The sequence below is a fragment of the Bombina bombina genome, chromosome 5 (assembly GCF_027579735.1).
Source record: "Bombina bombina isolate aBomBom1 chromosome 5, aBomBom1.pri, whole genome shotgun sequence".
Classification (NCBI taxonomy): domain Eukaryota; kingdom Metazoa; phylum Chordata; class Amphibia; order Anura; family Bombinatoridae; genus Bombina; species Bombina bombina.
In genome coordinates, this window is record NC_069503.1 from 1,050,447,080 (window position 1) to 1,050,463,588 (window position 16,509).

At 37.8% G+C, this 16,509-nt stretch overlaps 1 protein-coding gene across 1 annotated transcript in view; it reads left to right on the plus strand.

The window, feature by feature from the left end:
* The window catches only part of COLEC10 (collectin subfamily member 10), a 95,944-nt gene that overhangs the window by 46,155 nt on the left and 33,280 nt on the right, over positions 1-16,509 (plus strand). The window contains exon 4 of the mRNA XM_053713200.1: positions 439-510. Coding sequence (XP_053569175.1) covers positions 439-510 — 72 coding nt within the window. The remainder of the gene's footprint in view (positions 1-438; positions 511-16,509) is intronic.

Below are 16,509 nucleotides of genomic sequence, written 5' to 3' on the forward strand. Positions count from 1 at the left end.
TTAAATTGTATTCTCTATCTGAATCTTGAAAGAAAAATGTTGTCTTTCATGTCCCTTTAAAGCAACCTTATACAAAGTTGCAAACACTGCTGTCATAGAATGCTAAAGATATGTGCACGCTCCTAAGTACCTATAAGCCTACCTAGATTTTTTCTTCAGTCATGGATACCAAAGGAACAAAGTCAATTTCATAATAGAAGTAAATTGGAGAGTTGTTTAAAAATGCTTGTTCAATCTGAATAATGCATGTTTAAATTTGACTTTAATGTCCCTTTAATTATGCAGTTATGTAAATATAGTAAACAAAGCAATAGGTTCATGTTTTGTTAATGATTAAAGATTACACACTTGGTAGAACTGACTCATTTATTTCAAAGAAACAATAAAACAAGATTTTAATAACTCTACATTCCTGTTATTGTTGTGTCTTTTTGACAGGAGTTAAAGGAGAAAAGGGTAATGCTGGTGGACAAGGGTTCATGGGTAAAATTGGTCCAATTGGTCCAAAAGGTAGGTTGAGTACATTTTACTGTTTTATTATAAAATCTATTATACAAATTATGTTAAGCAAAGCAAGTAGTCATTCCCAAAAAAGCAGTATGGGGTTGATTCTACACAGTCGTGTGCACATGACCATTATAAAATATTTAAAAGTCAAAGTTATATATATGCTGTAAATTGTACAGTTCCATCACAATATAGATACAGATTTGTAGAGAGAATCCCTCTTCCAGCTTTGTGGTGACTTTTTGTCTTAAAATAGTTTACGCTAGAAGAGTGACGTTTTCCGCAAAGAGTTTTTGATAATTGGCTCTATTAATGTTTCCTTAAAACCTCACAGTTTCCTCAGTCCTTATGTTGAAAATCGTCATAACACAATTCAGCCACATTTAGGCCTAGATTGAGTTTGGCGGTAGAAGGGCTGTTAACGCTCCGTGGGCTTTTTTCTGGCCGCACCATAAATTTAACTCTGGTATCGAGAGTTCAAACAAATGCTGCGTTAGGCTCCAAAAAAGGAGCGTAGAGCATTTTTACCGCAAATGCAACTCTCGATACCAGAGTTGCTTACGGACGCGGCCAGCCTCAAAAACGTGCTCGTGCACGATTCTCCCATAGGAAACAATGGGGCTGTTTGAGCTGAAAAAAAACCTAACACCTGCAAAAAAGCAGCGTTCAGCTCCTAACGCAGCCCCATTGTTGTCTATGGGGAAACACTTCCTACGTCTGCACCTAACACCCTAACATGTACCCCGAGTCTAAACACCCCTAACCTTACACTTATTAACCCCTAATCTGTCGCCCCCGCTATCGCTGACCCCTGCATATTTTTTTTAACCCCTAATCTGCCGCTCCGTAAACCGCCGCAACCTACGTTATCCCTATGTACCCCTAATCTGCTGCCCTAACATCGCCGACCCCTATATTATATTTATTAACCCCTAATCTGCCCCCCACAACGTCGCCTCCACCTGCCTACACTTATTAACCCCTAATCTGCCGACCGGACCGCACCGCTACTATAATAAAGTTATTAACCCCTAATCCGCCTCACTAACCCTATCATAAATAGTATTAACCCCTAATCTGCCCTCCCTAACATCGCCGACACCTACCTTCAATTATTAACCCCTAATCTGACGACCGGAGCTCATCGCTACTATAATAAATGGATTAACCCCTAAAGCTAAGTCTAACCCTAACACTAACACCCCCCTAACTTAAATATAATTTACATCTAACGAAATAAATTAACTCTTATTAAATAAATGATTCCTATTTAAAGCTAAATACTTACCTGTAAAATAAATCCTAATATAGCTACAATATAAATTATAATTATATTATAGCTATTTTAGGATTAATATTTATTTTACAGGCAACTTTGTAATTATTTTAACCAGGTACAATAGCTATTAAATAGTTAAGAACTATTTAATAGTTACCTAGTTAAAATAATAACAAATTTACCTGAAAAATAAATCCTAACCTAAGATATAATTAAACCTAACACTACCCTATCAATAAATTAATTAAATAAACTACCTACAATTACCTACAATTAACCTAACACTACACTATCAATAAATTAATTAAACACAATTCCTACAAATAAATACAATTAAATAAACTAGCTAAAGTACAAAAAATAAAAAAGAACTAAGTTACAAAAAATAAAAAAATATTTACAAACATAAGAAAAATATTACAACAATTTTAAACTAATTACACCTACTCTAAGCCCCCTAATAAAATAACAAAGCCCCCCAAAATAAAAAATTCCCTACCCTATTCTAAATTAAAAAAGTTACAAGCTCTTTTACCTTACCAGCCCTGAACAGGGCCCTTTGCGGGGCATGCCCCAAGAATTTCAGCTCTTTTGCCTGTATAAAAAACCATACAATACCCCCCCCCCCAACATTACAACCCACCACCCACATACCCCTAATCTAACCCAAACCCCCCTTAAAGAAACCTAACACTAAGCCACTGAAGATCTTCCTACCTTGTCTTCACCATCCAGGTATCACCGATCCGTCCTGGCTCCAACATCTTCATCCAACCCAAGCGGGGGTTGGCGATCCATCATCCGGTGGCTGAAGAGGTCCAGAAGAGGCTCCAAAGTCTTCCTCCTATCCGGCAAGAAGAGGACATCCGGACCGGCAAACATCTTCTCCAAGCGGCATCTTCGATCTTCCATCCAGTGCGGAGCGGGTCCATCTTGAAGCAGGCGACGCGGATCTATCCTCTTCTTCCGTTGTCTCCCGACTAATGACGGTTCCTTTAAGGGACGTCATCCAAGAAAGCGTCCCTCGAATTCCGATTGGCTGATAGGATTCTATCAGCCAATCGGAATTAAGGTAGGAATTTTCTGATTGGCTGATGGAATCAGCCAATCAGAATCAAGTTCAATCCGATTGGCTGATCCAATCAGCCAATCAGATTGAGCTCGCATTCTATTGGCTGATCGGAACAGCCAATAGAATGCGAGCTCAATCTGATTGGCTGATTGGATCAGCCAATCGGATTGAACTTGATTCTGATTGGCTGATTCCATCAGCCAATCAGAAAATTCCTACCTTAATTCCGATTGGCTGATAGAATCCTATCAGCCAATCGGAATTCGAGGGACGCCATCTTGGATGACGTCCCTTAAAGGAACCGTCATTAGTCGGGAGACAACGGAAGAAGAGGATGGATCCGCGTCGCCTGCTTCAAGATGGACCCGCTCCACACCGGATGGAAGAAGATCGAAGATGCCGCTTGGAGAAGATGTTTGCCGGTCCGGATGTCCTCTTCTTGCCGGATAGGAGGAAGACTTTGGAGCCTCTTCTGGACCTCTTCAGCCACCGGATGATGGATCGCCAACCCCCGCTTGGGTTGGATAAAGATGTTGGAGCCAGGACGGATCGGTGATACCTGGATGGTGAAGACAAGGTAGGAAGATCTTCAGGGGCTTAGTGTTAGGTTTCTTTAAGGGGGGTTTGGGTTAGATTAGGGGTATGTGGGTGGTGGGTTGTAATGTTGGGGGGGGGGGGTATTGTATGTTTTTTTTTACAGGCAAAAGAGCTGAAATTCTTGGGGCATGCCCCGCAAAGGGCCCTGTTCAGGGCTGGTAAGGTAAAAGAGCTTGTAACTTTTTTAATTTAGAATAGGGTAGGGAATTTTTTATTTTGGGGGGCTTTGTTATTTTATTAGGGGGCTTAGAGTAGGTGTAATTAGTTTAAAATTGTTGTAATATTTTTCTTATGTTTGTAAATATTTTTTTATTTTTTGTAACTTAGTTCTTTTTATTTTTTTGTACTTTAGCTAGTTTATTTAATTGTATTTATTTGTAGGAATTGTGTTTAATTAATTTATTGATAGTGTAGTGTTAGGTTAATTGTAGGTAATTGTAGGTAGTTTATTTAATTAATTTATTGATAGGGTAGTGTTAGGTTTAATTATATCTTAGGTTAGGATTTATTTTACAGGTAAATTTGTTATTATTTTAACTAGGTAACTATTAAATAGTTCTTAACTATTTAATAGCTATTGTACCTGGTTAAAATAATTACAAAGTTGCCTGTAAAATAAATATTAATCCTAAAATAGCTATAATATAATTATAATTTATATTGTAGCTATATTAGGATTTATTTTACAGGTAAGTATTTAGCTTTAAATAGGAATCATTTATTTAATAAGAGTTAATTTATTTTGTTAGATGTAAATTATATTTAAGTTAGGGGGGTGTTAGTGTTAGGGTTAGACTTAGCTTTAGGGGTTAATCCATTTATTATAGTAGCGATGAGCTCCGGTCATCAGATTAGGGGTTAATAATTGAAGGTAGGTGTCGGCGATGTTAGGGAGGACAGATTAGGGGTTAATACTATTTATGATAGGGTTAGTGAGGCGGGTTAGGGGTTAATAACTTTACTATAGTAGCGGTGCGGTCCGGTCGGCAGATTAGGGGTTAATAAGTGTAGGCAGGTGGAGGCGACGTTGAGGGGGGCAGATTAGGGGTTAATAAATATAATATAGGGGTCGGCGGTGTTAGGGGCAGCAGATTAGGGGTACATAGGGATAACGTAGGTGGCGGCGCTTTGCGGTCGGCAGATTAGGGGTTAATTATTTTAAGTAGCTGGCGGCGACGTTGTGGGGGGCAGGTTAGGGGTTAATAAATGTAATACAGGGGTCGGCGGGGTTAGGGGCAGCAGATTAGGGGTACATAAGTATAACGTAGGTGGCGGTCGGCAGATTAGGGGTTAAAATATTTTAATCGAGTGGCGGCGATGTGGGGGGAGCTCGGTTTAGGGGTACATAGGTAGTTTATGGGTGTTAGTGTACTTTAGGGTACAGTAGTTAAGAGCTTTATGAACCGGCGTTAGCCAGAAAGCTCTTAACTCCTGCTATTTTCAGGCGGCTGGAGTTTTGTCGTTAGAGCTCTAACGCTCACTTCAGAAACGACTCTAAATACCGGCGTTAGGAAGATCCCATTGAAAAGATAGGATACGCAAATGGCGTAGGGGGATCTGCGGTATGGAAAAGTCGCGGCTGAAAAGTGAGCGTTAGACCCTTTAATCACTGACTCCAAATACCAGCGGGCGGCCAAAACCAGCGTTAGGAGCCTCTAACGCTGGTTTTGACGGCTACCGCCGAACTCCAAATCTAGGCCTCAGTGATTTACTGTGGGATTGATAGTTTTGGGAGATGATCGTTTTACATTTAAGATAAACATTTCAGTATTGCATTTACCAGACTAGAGAATGTTCTACCAGATCATTGTTGTATTTTTCTCAATCATTAGGGCAAAATCCAGGCACAAGGCTTTTGTTAGGGAAGATATTTAACAAATGCTTTCTCAATGACCAATGGCATCTTTGGTTATTAACTTGCTAGCTTTGATGTTCATTTTAAGAAAATAACTTCTTTAACTACTGCATGATGGTACCAGTCTTGTTTTTTTTTTTTTTTTTTTAAAGATGTAATTGTTTGCTTCAGGGAATGCTAAACTATTGGGGAATGCTTTGAGAAAGTTCCTTGGTCTGCAATGATTGCTTGTCTCTGACATCATTTTGTGTCTTCCACAATTAGGTATATTTGACATGAGGTGGGATGACTCTTTAACTGTAGACATGGACTAACTAACGGCTAGATTACGTCGGTAAGGCTGTGCGGTGCTAACGCTCCTTTTTTTTCTCACCGCTCACTTAAGACAGCGCTGGTATTACGAGTTTTCTGAAAGCCGGCGTTAGCCTCAGAAAAGTGAGCGTTGAGCAAAATTTTGCTCCACATCTCACCTCAATACCAGCGCTGCTTACGGTAGCGGTAAACTGGCTAAACGTGCTCGTGCACGATTTCCCCATAGGAAACAATGGGGCTGAGCCGGCTGAAAAAAACCTAACACCTGCAAAAAAGCAGCGTTCAGCTTCTAACGCAGCCCCATTGATTCCTATGGGAAAATACATTTTATGTCTACACCTAACACCCTAACATGAACCCTGAGTCTAAACACCCCTAATATTACACTTATTAACCCCTAATCTGCTGCCCCCGACATGGTCACCACCTGCATTATATTATTAACCCCTAATCTGCCCTCAGGACACCGCCGCCACCTACATTATACTTATGAACCCCTAATCTGCTGCCCCCAACATCTCCGAACCCTACATTTTATTTATTAACCCCTAATCTGCCGCCCCCAACGCCGCCGCAACTATAATTAAGTTATTAACCCCTAAACCTAAGTCTAACCCTAACACCCCCCCTAATTTAAATATAATTTAAAATAATCTAAATTAAATTACTACAATTAAATAAATTATTCGTATTTAAAACTAAATACTTACCTATAAAATAAACCCTAAGCTAGCTACAATATAACTAATAGTTACATTGTAGCTAGCTTAGGGTTTATTTTTATTTTACAGGCAACTTTGTATTTATTTTAAATAGGTAGAATAGTTATTAAATAGTTATTAACTATTTAATAACTACCTAGTTAAAATAAAAACAAATTTACCTGCAAAATAAAACCTAAACTAAGTTACAATTACACCTAACACTACACTATAATTAAATTAAATCCCTAAACTAAATACAATTAAATACAATTAAATAAAATAAACTAAAGTACAAAAAAAACAAAACACTAAATTACAGAAAATAAAAAAATAATTACAAGTTTTTAAAACTAATTACACCTAATCTAATCCCCCTAATAAAATAAAATTATAAAAAAAAATTATAAAAATCCCTACCCTATACTAAATTACAAATAGCCCTTAAAAGGGCTTTGTGCGGGGCATTGCCCCAAAGTAATCAGCTCTTTTGCCTGTAAAAAAAAAAATACAATACCCCCCAACATTAAAACCCACAACCCACACACCCAACCCTACTCTAAAACCCACCCAATCCTCCCTTAATAAAACCTAACACTAACCCCTTGAAGATCACCCTACCTTGAGACGTCTTCACCCAACCAGGCACAAGTGGTCCTCCAGACGGCAGAAGTCTTCATCCTATCCGGGCAGAAGAGGACCTCCAGACGGGCAGAAGTCTTCAACCAGGCGGCATCTTCTATCTTCATCCATCCGGAGCGGAGCGGGTCCATCTTGAAGCCAACCGACGCGGAGCATCCTCTTCTTCCGACGACTCCCGACGAATGAAGCTTCCTTTAAATGACGTCATCCAAGATGGCATCCCTTGAATTCCGATTGGCTGATAGGATTCTATCAGCCAATCGGAATTAAGGTAGGAAAAATCCTATTGGCTGATGCAATCAGACAATAGATTTGAAGTTCAATCCTATTGGCTGATCCAATCAGTAAATATGATTGAGCTTGCATTCTATTGGCTGTTCCAATCAGCCAATAGAATGCGAGCTCAACTCTCTTGGCTGATTGCATCAGCCAATAGGATTTTTCCTACCTTAATTCCAATTGGGTGATAGAATCCTATCAGCCAATCAGAATTCAAGGGATGCCATCTTTGATAACGTCATTTAAAGGAACCTTCATTCGTCGGGAGTTGTCGGAAGAAGAGGATGCTCCGCGTCGGTTGGCTTCAAGATGGACCCGCTCCGGATGGATGAAGATAGAAGATGCCGCCTGGATGAAGACTTCTGCATATCTGGAGGTCCTCTTCTTCACAGATAGGATGAAGACTTCTGCCCGTCTGGAGGACCACTTGTGACCGGTTGGGTGAAGACGTCTCAAGGTAGGGTGATCTTCAAGGGGTTAGTGTTAGGTTTTATTAAGGGGGATTGGGTGGGTTTTAGAGTAGGGTTGGGTGTGTGGGTGGTGGGTTTTAATGTTGGGGGGGTATTGTATTTTTTTTTACAGGTAAAAGAGCTAATTACTTTGGGGCAATGCCCCGCAAAAAGCCCTTTTAAGGGCTATTTGTAATTTAGTATAGGGTAGGGATTTTTTTTTTTTTTTTTATTTTATTAGGGGGATTAGATTAGGTGTAATTAGTTTAAAAAACTTGTAATTATTTTATTATTTTCTGTAATTTAGTGTTTTTTTATCTTTCGTACTTTAGTTTATTTAATTTAATTGTAATTAATTGTAGTTAATTTAGGTAATTAATTCATTTAATTATAGTGTAGTGTTAGGTGTAATTGTAACTTAGGTTAGGTTTTATTTTACAGGTAAATTTGTACTTATTTTAACTAGAAAGTTATTAAATAGTTAATAACTATGTAATAACTATTCTACCTAGTTACAATAAATACAAAGTTGCCTGTAAAATAAAAATAAACCCTAAGATGGCTACAATGTAACTATTAGTTATATTGTAGCTAGCTTAGGGTTTATTTTATAGGTAAGTATTTAGTTTTAAATAGGAACAATTTATTTAATTGTAGTAATTTTATTTAGATTTATTTCAATTATATTTAAGTTAGGGGGGTGTTAGGGTTAGGGTTTGACTTAGATTTAGGGGTTAATACATTTAATATAGTGGCTGCGACGTTGGGGGGGGCAGATTAGGGGTTGATAAATGTAGTGGAGGTGTCGGCGATGTTAGGGATGACAGATTAGGGGTTAATAATATTTAACTAGTGTTTGCGAGGCGGGAGTGCGGTGGTTTAAGGGTTAATATATTTATTAAAGTGGCTGCGATGTCCGGTTGGCAGATTAGGGGTTAAACATTTTATTGAAGTGTTTGCGATGTGGGGGGGGCTCGGCTTAGGGGTTAATAGGTAGTTTATGGGTGTTAGTGTACTTTTTAGCACTTTAGTTAAGAGTCATGTTACGGCGTTAGCCCATAAAACTCTTAACTACTGACTTTTAAATGCGGTAGGAGTCTTGACAGGAGAGGGTGTACCGCTCTCTTTTTAAGACTCGTAATACTGGCGTTAGGAAAATCCCATTGAAAAGATAGGATATGCAATTGACGTAAGTGGATTTGCGGTATGCTCGAGTCGCGGAAAAAAAGTGAGTGGTACACCTGTACCTGCCAGACTCGTAATACCAGCGGGCGTTAAAAAACAGTGTTGGGACCCCTCAACGCTGCTTTTTAAGGCTAACGCAAGACTCGTAATCTAGGCGTAAGTTAACTAGTTGTGTCTCAGCATAAGTGGGTTTTTTTTCAATTCACCCTTAAAGGACCAGAGTATTTAGCAGGTCAAAGACAAAAGTTTTAGTTTGGTCATTGACATCCTTTGTAATGTTACAAACTCCTTGAGAGCTAGGGATGGGCGAATGTTTCTAAAATTTTAAAATTTAAAATGAATTTTGATACATTTGTTCATTCAAATCGAATTTCAAATGTTTATATATTCTAACACTCAATTTTCAAATTTTAATTTTTGAATTTTTCAATAATATTAGAAAATATTTGTTCGAATAATAGAATGTTTAGCTACGTATTTTATATCATATTAAATTTCGAAATGTAATATTCGAATGTGACATTCGAATTCAAAATAGTATTTCTATTCTAAAACTGTGTTTTTTAAATGTGATATTCAAATTCGAATGTCACATTCGAATGTGACATTCAAATTCAAAATAGTATTTCTAGTCTACAACTGTGACATTCAAATTTGAATGTAACATTCTAATTCGAAATAATATTTCTAGTCTACAACTGTGTTTTATAAATGTAATATTCGAATGTAGCATTCGAATTCCAAATAGTATTTCTAGTCTACAACTGTGTTTTATAAAAGTAATATTCAAATTTGAATGTGACATTCGAATTTGAAAGTGACATTCGAATTCGAAAGTGACATTCGAAAACTGTAAATAACATTCGATATTTGAATAGAATTTTTAAGAATATTCGTTCTTATCAACATTCGATTATGTAAATTGAATTTCTACAATAACATTCGTACTCACATTTGAATTTGAATATAAACACATTCTTCCATCCCTATTGAGAGCCCACTGGTTCCCTTAAAGGGACATGAAACCCATTTTTTTTCATGATTTAGAAAGAGCATGCAATTTTAAACAAATTTCTAATTTACTTCTATTATCTATTTTGCTTCATTCTCTTGATATCCTTTGCTGAAAAGCATATCTAGTTAGGCTTAGTAGCTGCTGATTGGTGGCTGCACATATATGCCTCTTGTGATTGGCTCACCCATGTGCTTTGCTATTTCTTCCGCAAATAATATCTAAAGAATGAAGCAAATTAGATAATAGAACTAAATTGGAAAGTTGTTTCAAATTGTATTTTCTACCGGAATCATGAAAGAAAAATGTTGGGTTTAGTGTCCCTTTAAGACAGTGGGTGAGATTACATATACGGCGTAGGTTTCAGCGCAACTGCTGAAACCCACACCGCCCGTAAGTTCACCTCTCACATCGGATAAATCACATATATGGCGCCGGCAGATCATATACTGCCGTAAATCGGATAAACTGGCAAGTTTTAGAAATGTGCGGAAATACACATTTCTGGAGTCGCCAGTGACTTACGGCAGTATATGAACTGTCAGCCCCTAAGTACTAATAAAAAAAATGTTTAATCTCCTGTAAAAATCGAACCCGCCTCCAAAAAATGAACCCGACACGTCAAAACCACTATATCCACCCATAAAAAGGCAATCAACTCTGTTAGAATGTATAACCAATCTGTCTCCATCTTGTCACTTTTGCATTTTGTATCTTGTCAGTATTTCTAAGCTAACACTAAACTATTGTTCTCAATATATTTGCTTTTGTTATTCTCAACCTTAGTATAGTGACATTTGTTCTTGCTTGTTAGTATTAAACATGGTTTCACTATATTTTTTTTATCGTATATCAAGGCCGAATGTCTACAGGTTTCTTGCCTTTTGCATAAACAATTATTTGTCTGTGGTTATTTTCAACTGAGTATGGTATGATAAGAGGGCGTTTATGAAGACCCTCTGTGTCAATTTACGATGTATGTGATGTAACTACAGTATATAACCGCATTGTTGGAGGGCAATAAACAGAACAATTGTTATACTTTCATTGGTGTGGGCTGACAGTTTGTTTCCAAGATCTCGTGTCAGGTGTATAATTCTACTCCAGCTGAGGTTAGGATACTGTGGGTGATATGTTGTATCCAGCCTTGGTAACTTCCCCTAACAAGCTCTTTTAGTGCATAATTTTTGAGATGTCTGTTTATTGAAAAAACCTGTGCAACTGATCTTGGTGGCCAATAAACAGGACGAAACATCAATATACCCTCTTCAGCTCTGGGATTTAGTGTAAATCTGCCTTGGCACATGTGCGTAGACCTTACATCCAAAAACATCCAAAAACTCTAAGGGGCCTTGCACATGGTGTTATTCCATGCCACAGTTCATACAGTGTTTTATCAGTAGCTTTGGTTGGCAGCCTATTTGTAGGTGTTCTCACTTAAAATATCATCACTGGATGTGCCAATATTACAATGAACCAAATGATTAACAGAATGAATTTTTAATATAATCACTAATTACAACCGGTGCAAACTGATGTAGCTCAAAGTTACACAATTCTCAATCTAGTTCAAATTCTTTAGTTTGTTCAAATAACGGCAGCTAACTTCTTCAATCCCTCATTTGGCAATGGGTATATGAATCTGAAATAACATAAAAAAAGAAGGTGCTGCAATGGTGTGTTATTGTTAATACTCAGCAAAAACTCCACCCTATAACACCATACAGTTATTTTTGTTGATCTCTGTGCTGTTTTGGGAAGGTCCTCCGATGCTTTCTCTTCAGGCTGTGCTGTCTCTCTCCCTCTTGGGGATGGATGTTATGAATCTTGGATGCCTGAACAAGGTTTAGACAAAAAACCTTGACTATGGCCCCAGAATTCCATTAGATCACCAAGTACCACCCACGGTCAGCCCCTAGTCTCAGTTTCAGGCTGCGCTGGGATGGTGTACTTGACTTGTAAAGTAGCTGTCTGTCTGCAAAGCTAAAGGACTGGGTAAATAAGTCTCACTGGATAGAATGGGAACCATCTCAGTGAGTGCAGTGAGGAGGATGAGGAGGATAGTTCCAAACTCTCTACTTACCTCTTTCAACATCCATCCACAAGAGAGAGAAAGAGAGACAGCACATAGCCTGAAGAGGAAGACTCTCCAGTGAACTCATTTATTTTTCCTTTGGAAGTTTTGTTTTGTGTGCATTTCTGCAGTAAGGAGGATTGTACTAAACTCTCTACTTAGCTTTTTCAACATCCATACCCAAGAGAGAGAGAGATAGCACATAGCCTGAGGAGGAAGCATAGGTGGACCTTCCCAAAACACAGTGGAGATCAACAAATTTACCGGAGGTTAAGCCATCTCAAAGGCTCCTAATGGTTCAGGAGGCACATTTAGCACTTTGCTAATCTGTTTGTGAGAATGCTGTTATTGGGGGAAGTTTTTTGTGAGTGTTAATGAAATCGCAACATTGCTGCGCCTTCTTTTTTTATGTAATTTTTTATTTTGTAGGTATGTGGCTATCAGCACAGATTCCTGCATCTAGAAGCATGCATCTCACAATATCCATCAGTGATCTGTTCTTTCTTTCTGCAACTCCATTTTGTTCTGGTGTATATGCAATTGTGAGCCTGTGTTATCTTCTCTGTTCTCTCAGGTATGCCTTTGTGTGTTGTGAGAGGTACTCACCACCTTTGTCACTCTGAATTGCTTGGGGTTTCCTGTTGAATTTGTTTCCCACCTTTGCATACAACATAATCTCTGAGCATTTGCAGTGGTTGGGCTTTCTCCTTCAGCAAGTAGGTAACAGAGTATCTAGAGAAATCATCTATAAAAGTGAATAAATAACTATTTCTCCCAGTTGTTGCTAGTCAGTATGGATTAGCTCAAGAGACTTTCTTGAATGCCTTCTACGTTGTTTGGGAATTGAGGGCCAAGTTGCATTCCCTTTTATGCATGTTATGCAGTTTTCTCCATGAGTAGCACACTCCTGTATATTAATGTTCTTTACAAGAATTTTCTTTATCAGATCTTGTATGGCATTTGAGTCAGGGGTAGATTTATCATACCCTGGGCAGACATGATTCGCTATAGCGAATCATGATGTCCGCCCTGCATTGCTAAATGCAGACAGCATAAGCTGTCGGCATTTAATATTGAACAAGCAATTCTGATGCAAAATATTTTTGGGCCCCATAAAGGTATATTTTAATAATGTACATGCTGAATTGTATAATAATTTTAAGGATAGATAGATTAAATAGAAATAATAAAAGCTCCCCTGTACACATTCTGCACATGCCTATGTATAGACTGGCTGCTATGGACCACCTCCAGCACTTAGGCCACTGCACCTGCTGCACCAATAGTAGTTCCACCCCTGGTGCAGTTGTTAAGCTGGTACACAATTCTTGTTAAATCCTGGGCCCATATCCCTTCTGTTGGAATATTTAATCTGTTAAAACCAAATACAGCAGAGCAATGTTTTTTGCTTTGAAAATTTTACCACACACAGCAAGGAGAGTTGCAGACCTTAGTATATTTCTTCAAGATAACAGGCTTACTTTATTTTCCCTTTTAAACAAGTCATCTGTTAAACTACATGATGTAAGCATAGGTTATTGTGAAATAAAGTTATAACACAGCAGGCATCTTCAGTCAGGGCATTGGGAGAACTTTCTAGTATCTAATAAAAGAACAAGAAGGGAGTTAAGAAAAGGTCAGCAGAGCATAGACACACAGGAGCAGAAGGAATACAATAAGAACAAGATACATTATCTTTATCACCCCCTAGTGTCCGGAAGCAAGCAGTGTTTTTGGTAAATAATGTTTTTTTAACTTTGGACATAATTCTTTCCACTAATCACAATTTTAAAATTCTTCTGCTGTTAATATCCTTGATGCTTAAAATCCGTACCTGCAAAAACAACATTAAATAATTGTGTGTGTTGCTAAGCTTTAGATTTTGTAATCCAAAAAATGTAGCAGTGCTGGATGCTGCTATGCTAAATAATATAGCTTACTTAGAAGTAGTATTTTCCATAATATGAAGTATTTTCTAAGTGAAGAACCTTGCAGGGAGGATGCCTTACGCTACTCTACTTATTGATTTTAACAAGAGCAGCCTATCACCTAGATTACAAGTTTTGCGTTCGTTTTTTAACGCTAAAAAATTGGTCATTTCAGTGTTAAAACAGCACCGGAGCCATTTCAAGTCTTGTTGGTATAGCTGTACCGCAAGCCTTTTAGCCTGTAACGCAACGTCAGTCCTGCACTCGTAAAAATTACTTTTTTTCATGGGACTTCCATAGCGCAGCCATTACATGTTTTGTGTTCTGGCTAAAAAGCTTGCGTTACCCTATAACGACAAGATTCGTTACACCATCTGAAAGCAGTAGTTATAACTAAAGTGTTACAAAGTACACTAAACACCCATAAACTACCTATTAACCCCTAAACCAGGCCCTCCCGCATCACAAATACTATATTAAAGTTATTAACCTCTAATCTGCCGCTCCCGACCGCCGTCACTAATAAAAATTATTAACCCCATTCCGCCGCTCCCCGACATCGTCGCCACTATACTAAAGTTATAAACCCCTAAACCGCCGCCCTCCCACATTGCAAACACTATTTAAATATTATTAACCCCTAATATGCCATCCGCCCACATTGCCCCACTATACTAAAGTTATTAACCCCTAATTCCGCCGACACTATAATAAACCTATTAACCCCTAAACCTAAAGCCCGCCACATTGCAATAAACAAATTTAAACTAGTAACCCCTAAACCTAACACCCCCTAACTTTATATTAAAATTACAATTTCCCTATCTTAAATTAAATTAAAACTTACCTGTCAAATAAAAAAAAACTAATTTTAAACTAACAATTAAACTAATATAACTAATAAACTAAAATTAAACTAACTACCAATTAAATAAACTATATTACACATTAAAAAAATTCTAACACTACTCTAAAGATTACAAACTATCTAATTACAAAAAATAAAAAAGACTAAATTACAAAAAATAACAAACACTAAATTACGAAAAATAACAAACAAAATTATCAAAAATAAAAAAGAATTACACCTATTCTAATAGCCCTATAAAAATAAAAAAGCCCACCCAAAATAAAAAAAACCCTAGCCTACAATAGACTACCAATAGGTAGTTAAACCTTAAAAGGGCCTTTTGTAGGGCATTGCCCTAAGTTAAACAGCCCTTTTACCTGTAAAAAATACAAAGACCCCCCAACAGTAAAACCCACCACCCAACCAACCCCCAAAATAAAAAACCTAACTCAGAGCAGGTCCATCCTGAAGACATCCGGTGCAGAGCATCCTCTTCATATGGTCGCCGCCGTATACTGAATCTTCAATGCAAGGTACGCAATTTAAAATGGCGTCCGTTGCATTCCTATTGGCTGATTTGATTTTGGAAATTCAAATCAGCCAATCGGATGAGAGCTACGTAAATCCTATTGGCTGTAGACTTGTGCAGCTTCAAAAAATTTGGTTTGGATCGATTCGAATTTCGGTTCGGATCGATTCGAATTCGGAAGAAATCGAATGAATTCATTTCTGATTCATTCGGATTCTTTCGGATTTGTGAAAAATTCGATTCGGTTCGATTCGGTTTGAATCGATTCGGAATTTTGGATTTTCGGTAAGTGTTAGGTGGGATGTGCTGTGTATTACACTTGTATTATGTACTGTATATTATGTTTAACCCATAGCAGAGTGATAAACCTAATATACTGTACAATACACGGGCATCCGAATCTACCGAATAAATTCGAATCGATTCGGATTTATTCTGTAGATTCGGCACTACCGCAATTTGGAAATTCGAATTGATCCGAATCTCCGAATTCGACAAATTCGTCCGAATTTCTATTCGGACCGAATCAAATCGCACATGCCTAATTGGCTGATTTGTCTTCAGGATAGATCCGCTCTGCTCTGCCGGGATGAAGATAGAAGACGCCGCCAGGATGAAGATAGAAGATGCCGTCTGGATGAAGATGGAGCCACCTGGATAAAGATGGAGACGCCTGAATGAAGATGGAGCCGCCGGGATGAAGATCCTTCAAGCGGGACTTCAGCAACTGTAAGTGGATCTTCAGGGGTTAGTGTTAGGATTTTTGAAGGTTTTTTGGGTGTTATTTTTTTTTTAGTTTAGGGTTTGAGCATTTCGTAAAAAAGCTAAATGCCCTTTTAAGGGCAATGCCCATACAAATGCCATTTTCAGGGGTAGCTTAGGTTTTTTAGATCGTTTTTTTTTTATTTTGTGGATTTGGGGGGGTGGGGATTTGTAATGTTAGTGGGTCTTTGTAATTTTTTTCAGGTAAAAGAGCTGTTTAACTTAGGGCAATGCCCTACAAAAGGCCCTTTTAAGGGCTATTGGTAGTTTATTCTAGATTAGGTTTTTTATTTTGAGGTGTTTTTTTTAATGGGTGTTAGAATATGAATAATTTTTATTATTTTTGATAATTAATTTTTTATTTTGTGTAATATTTTTATTTCGTTTTGGGGTGGGTTTTTATTTTTAGATTAGGGGCTGGGCATTTCATAAAAGAGCTGAATGCCCTTTTAAGGGCAATGCCCATACAAACGCCC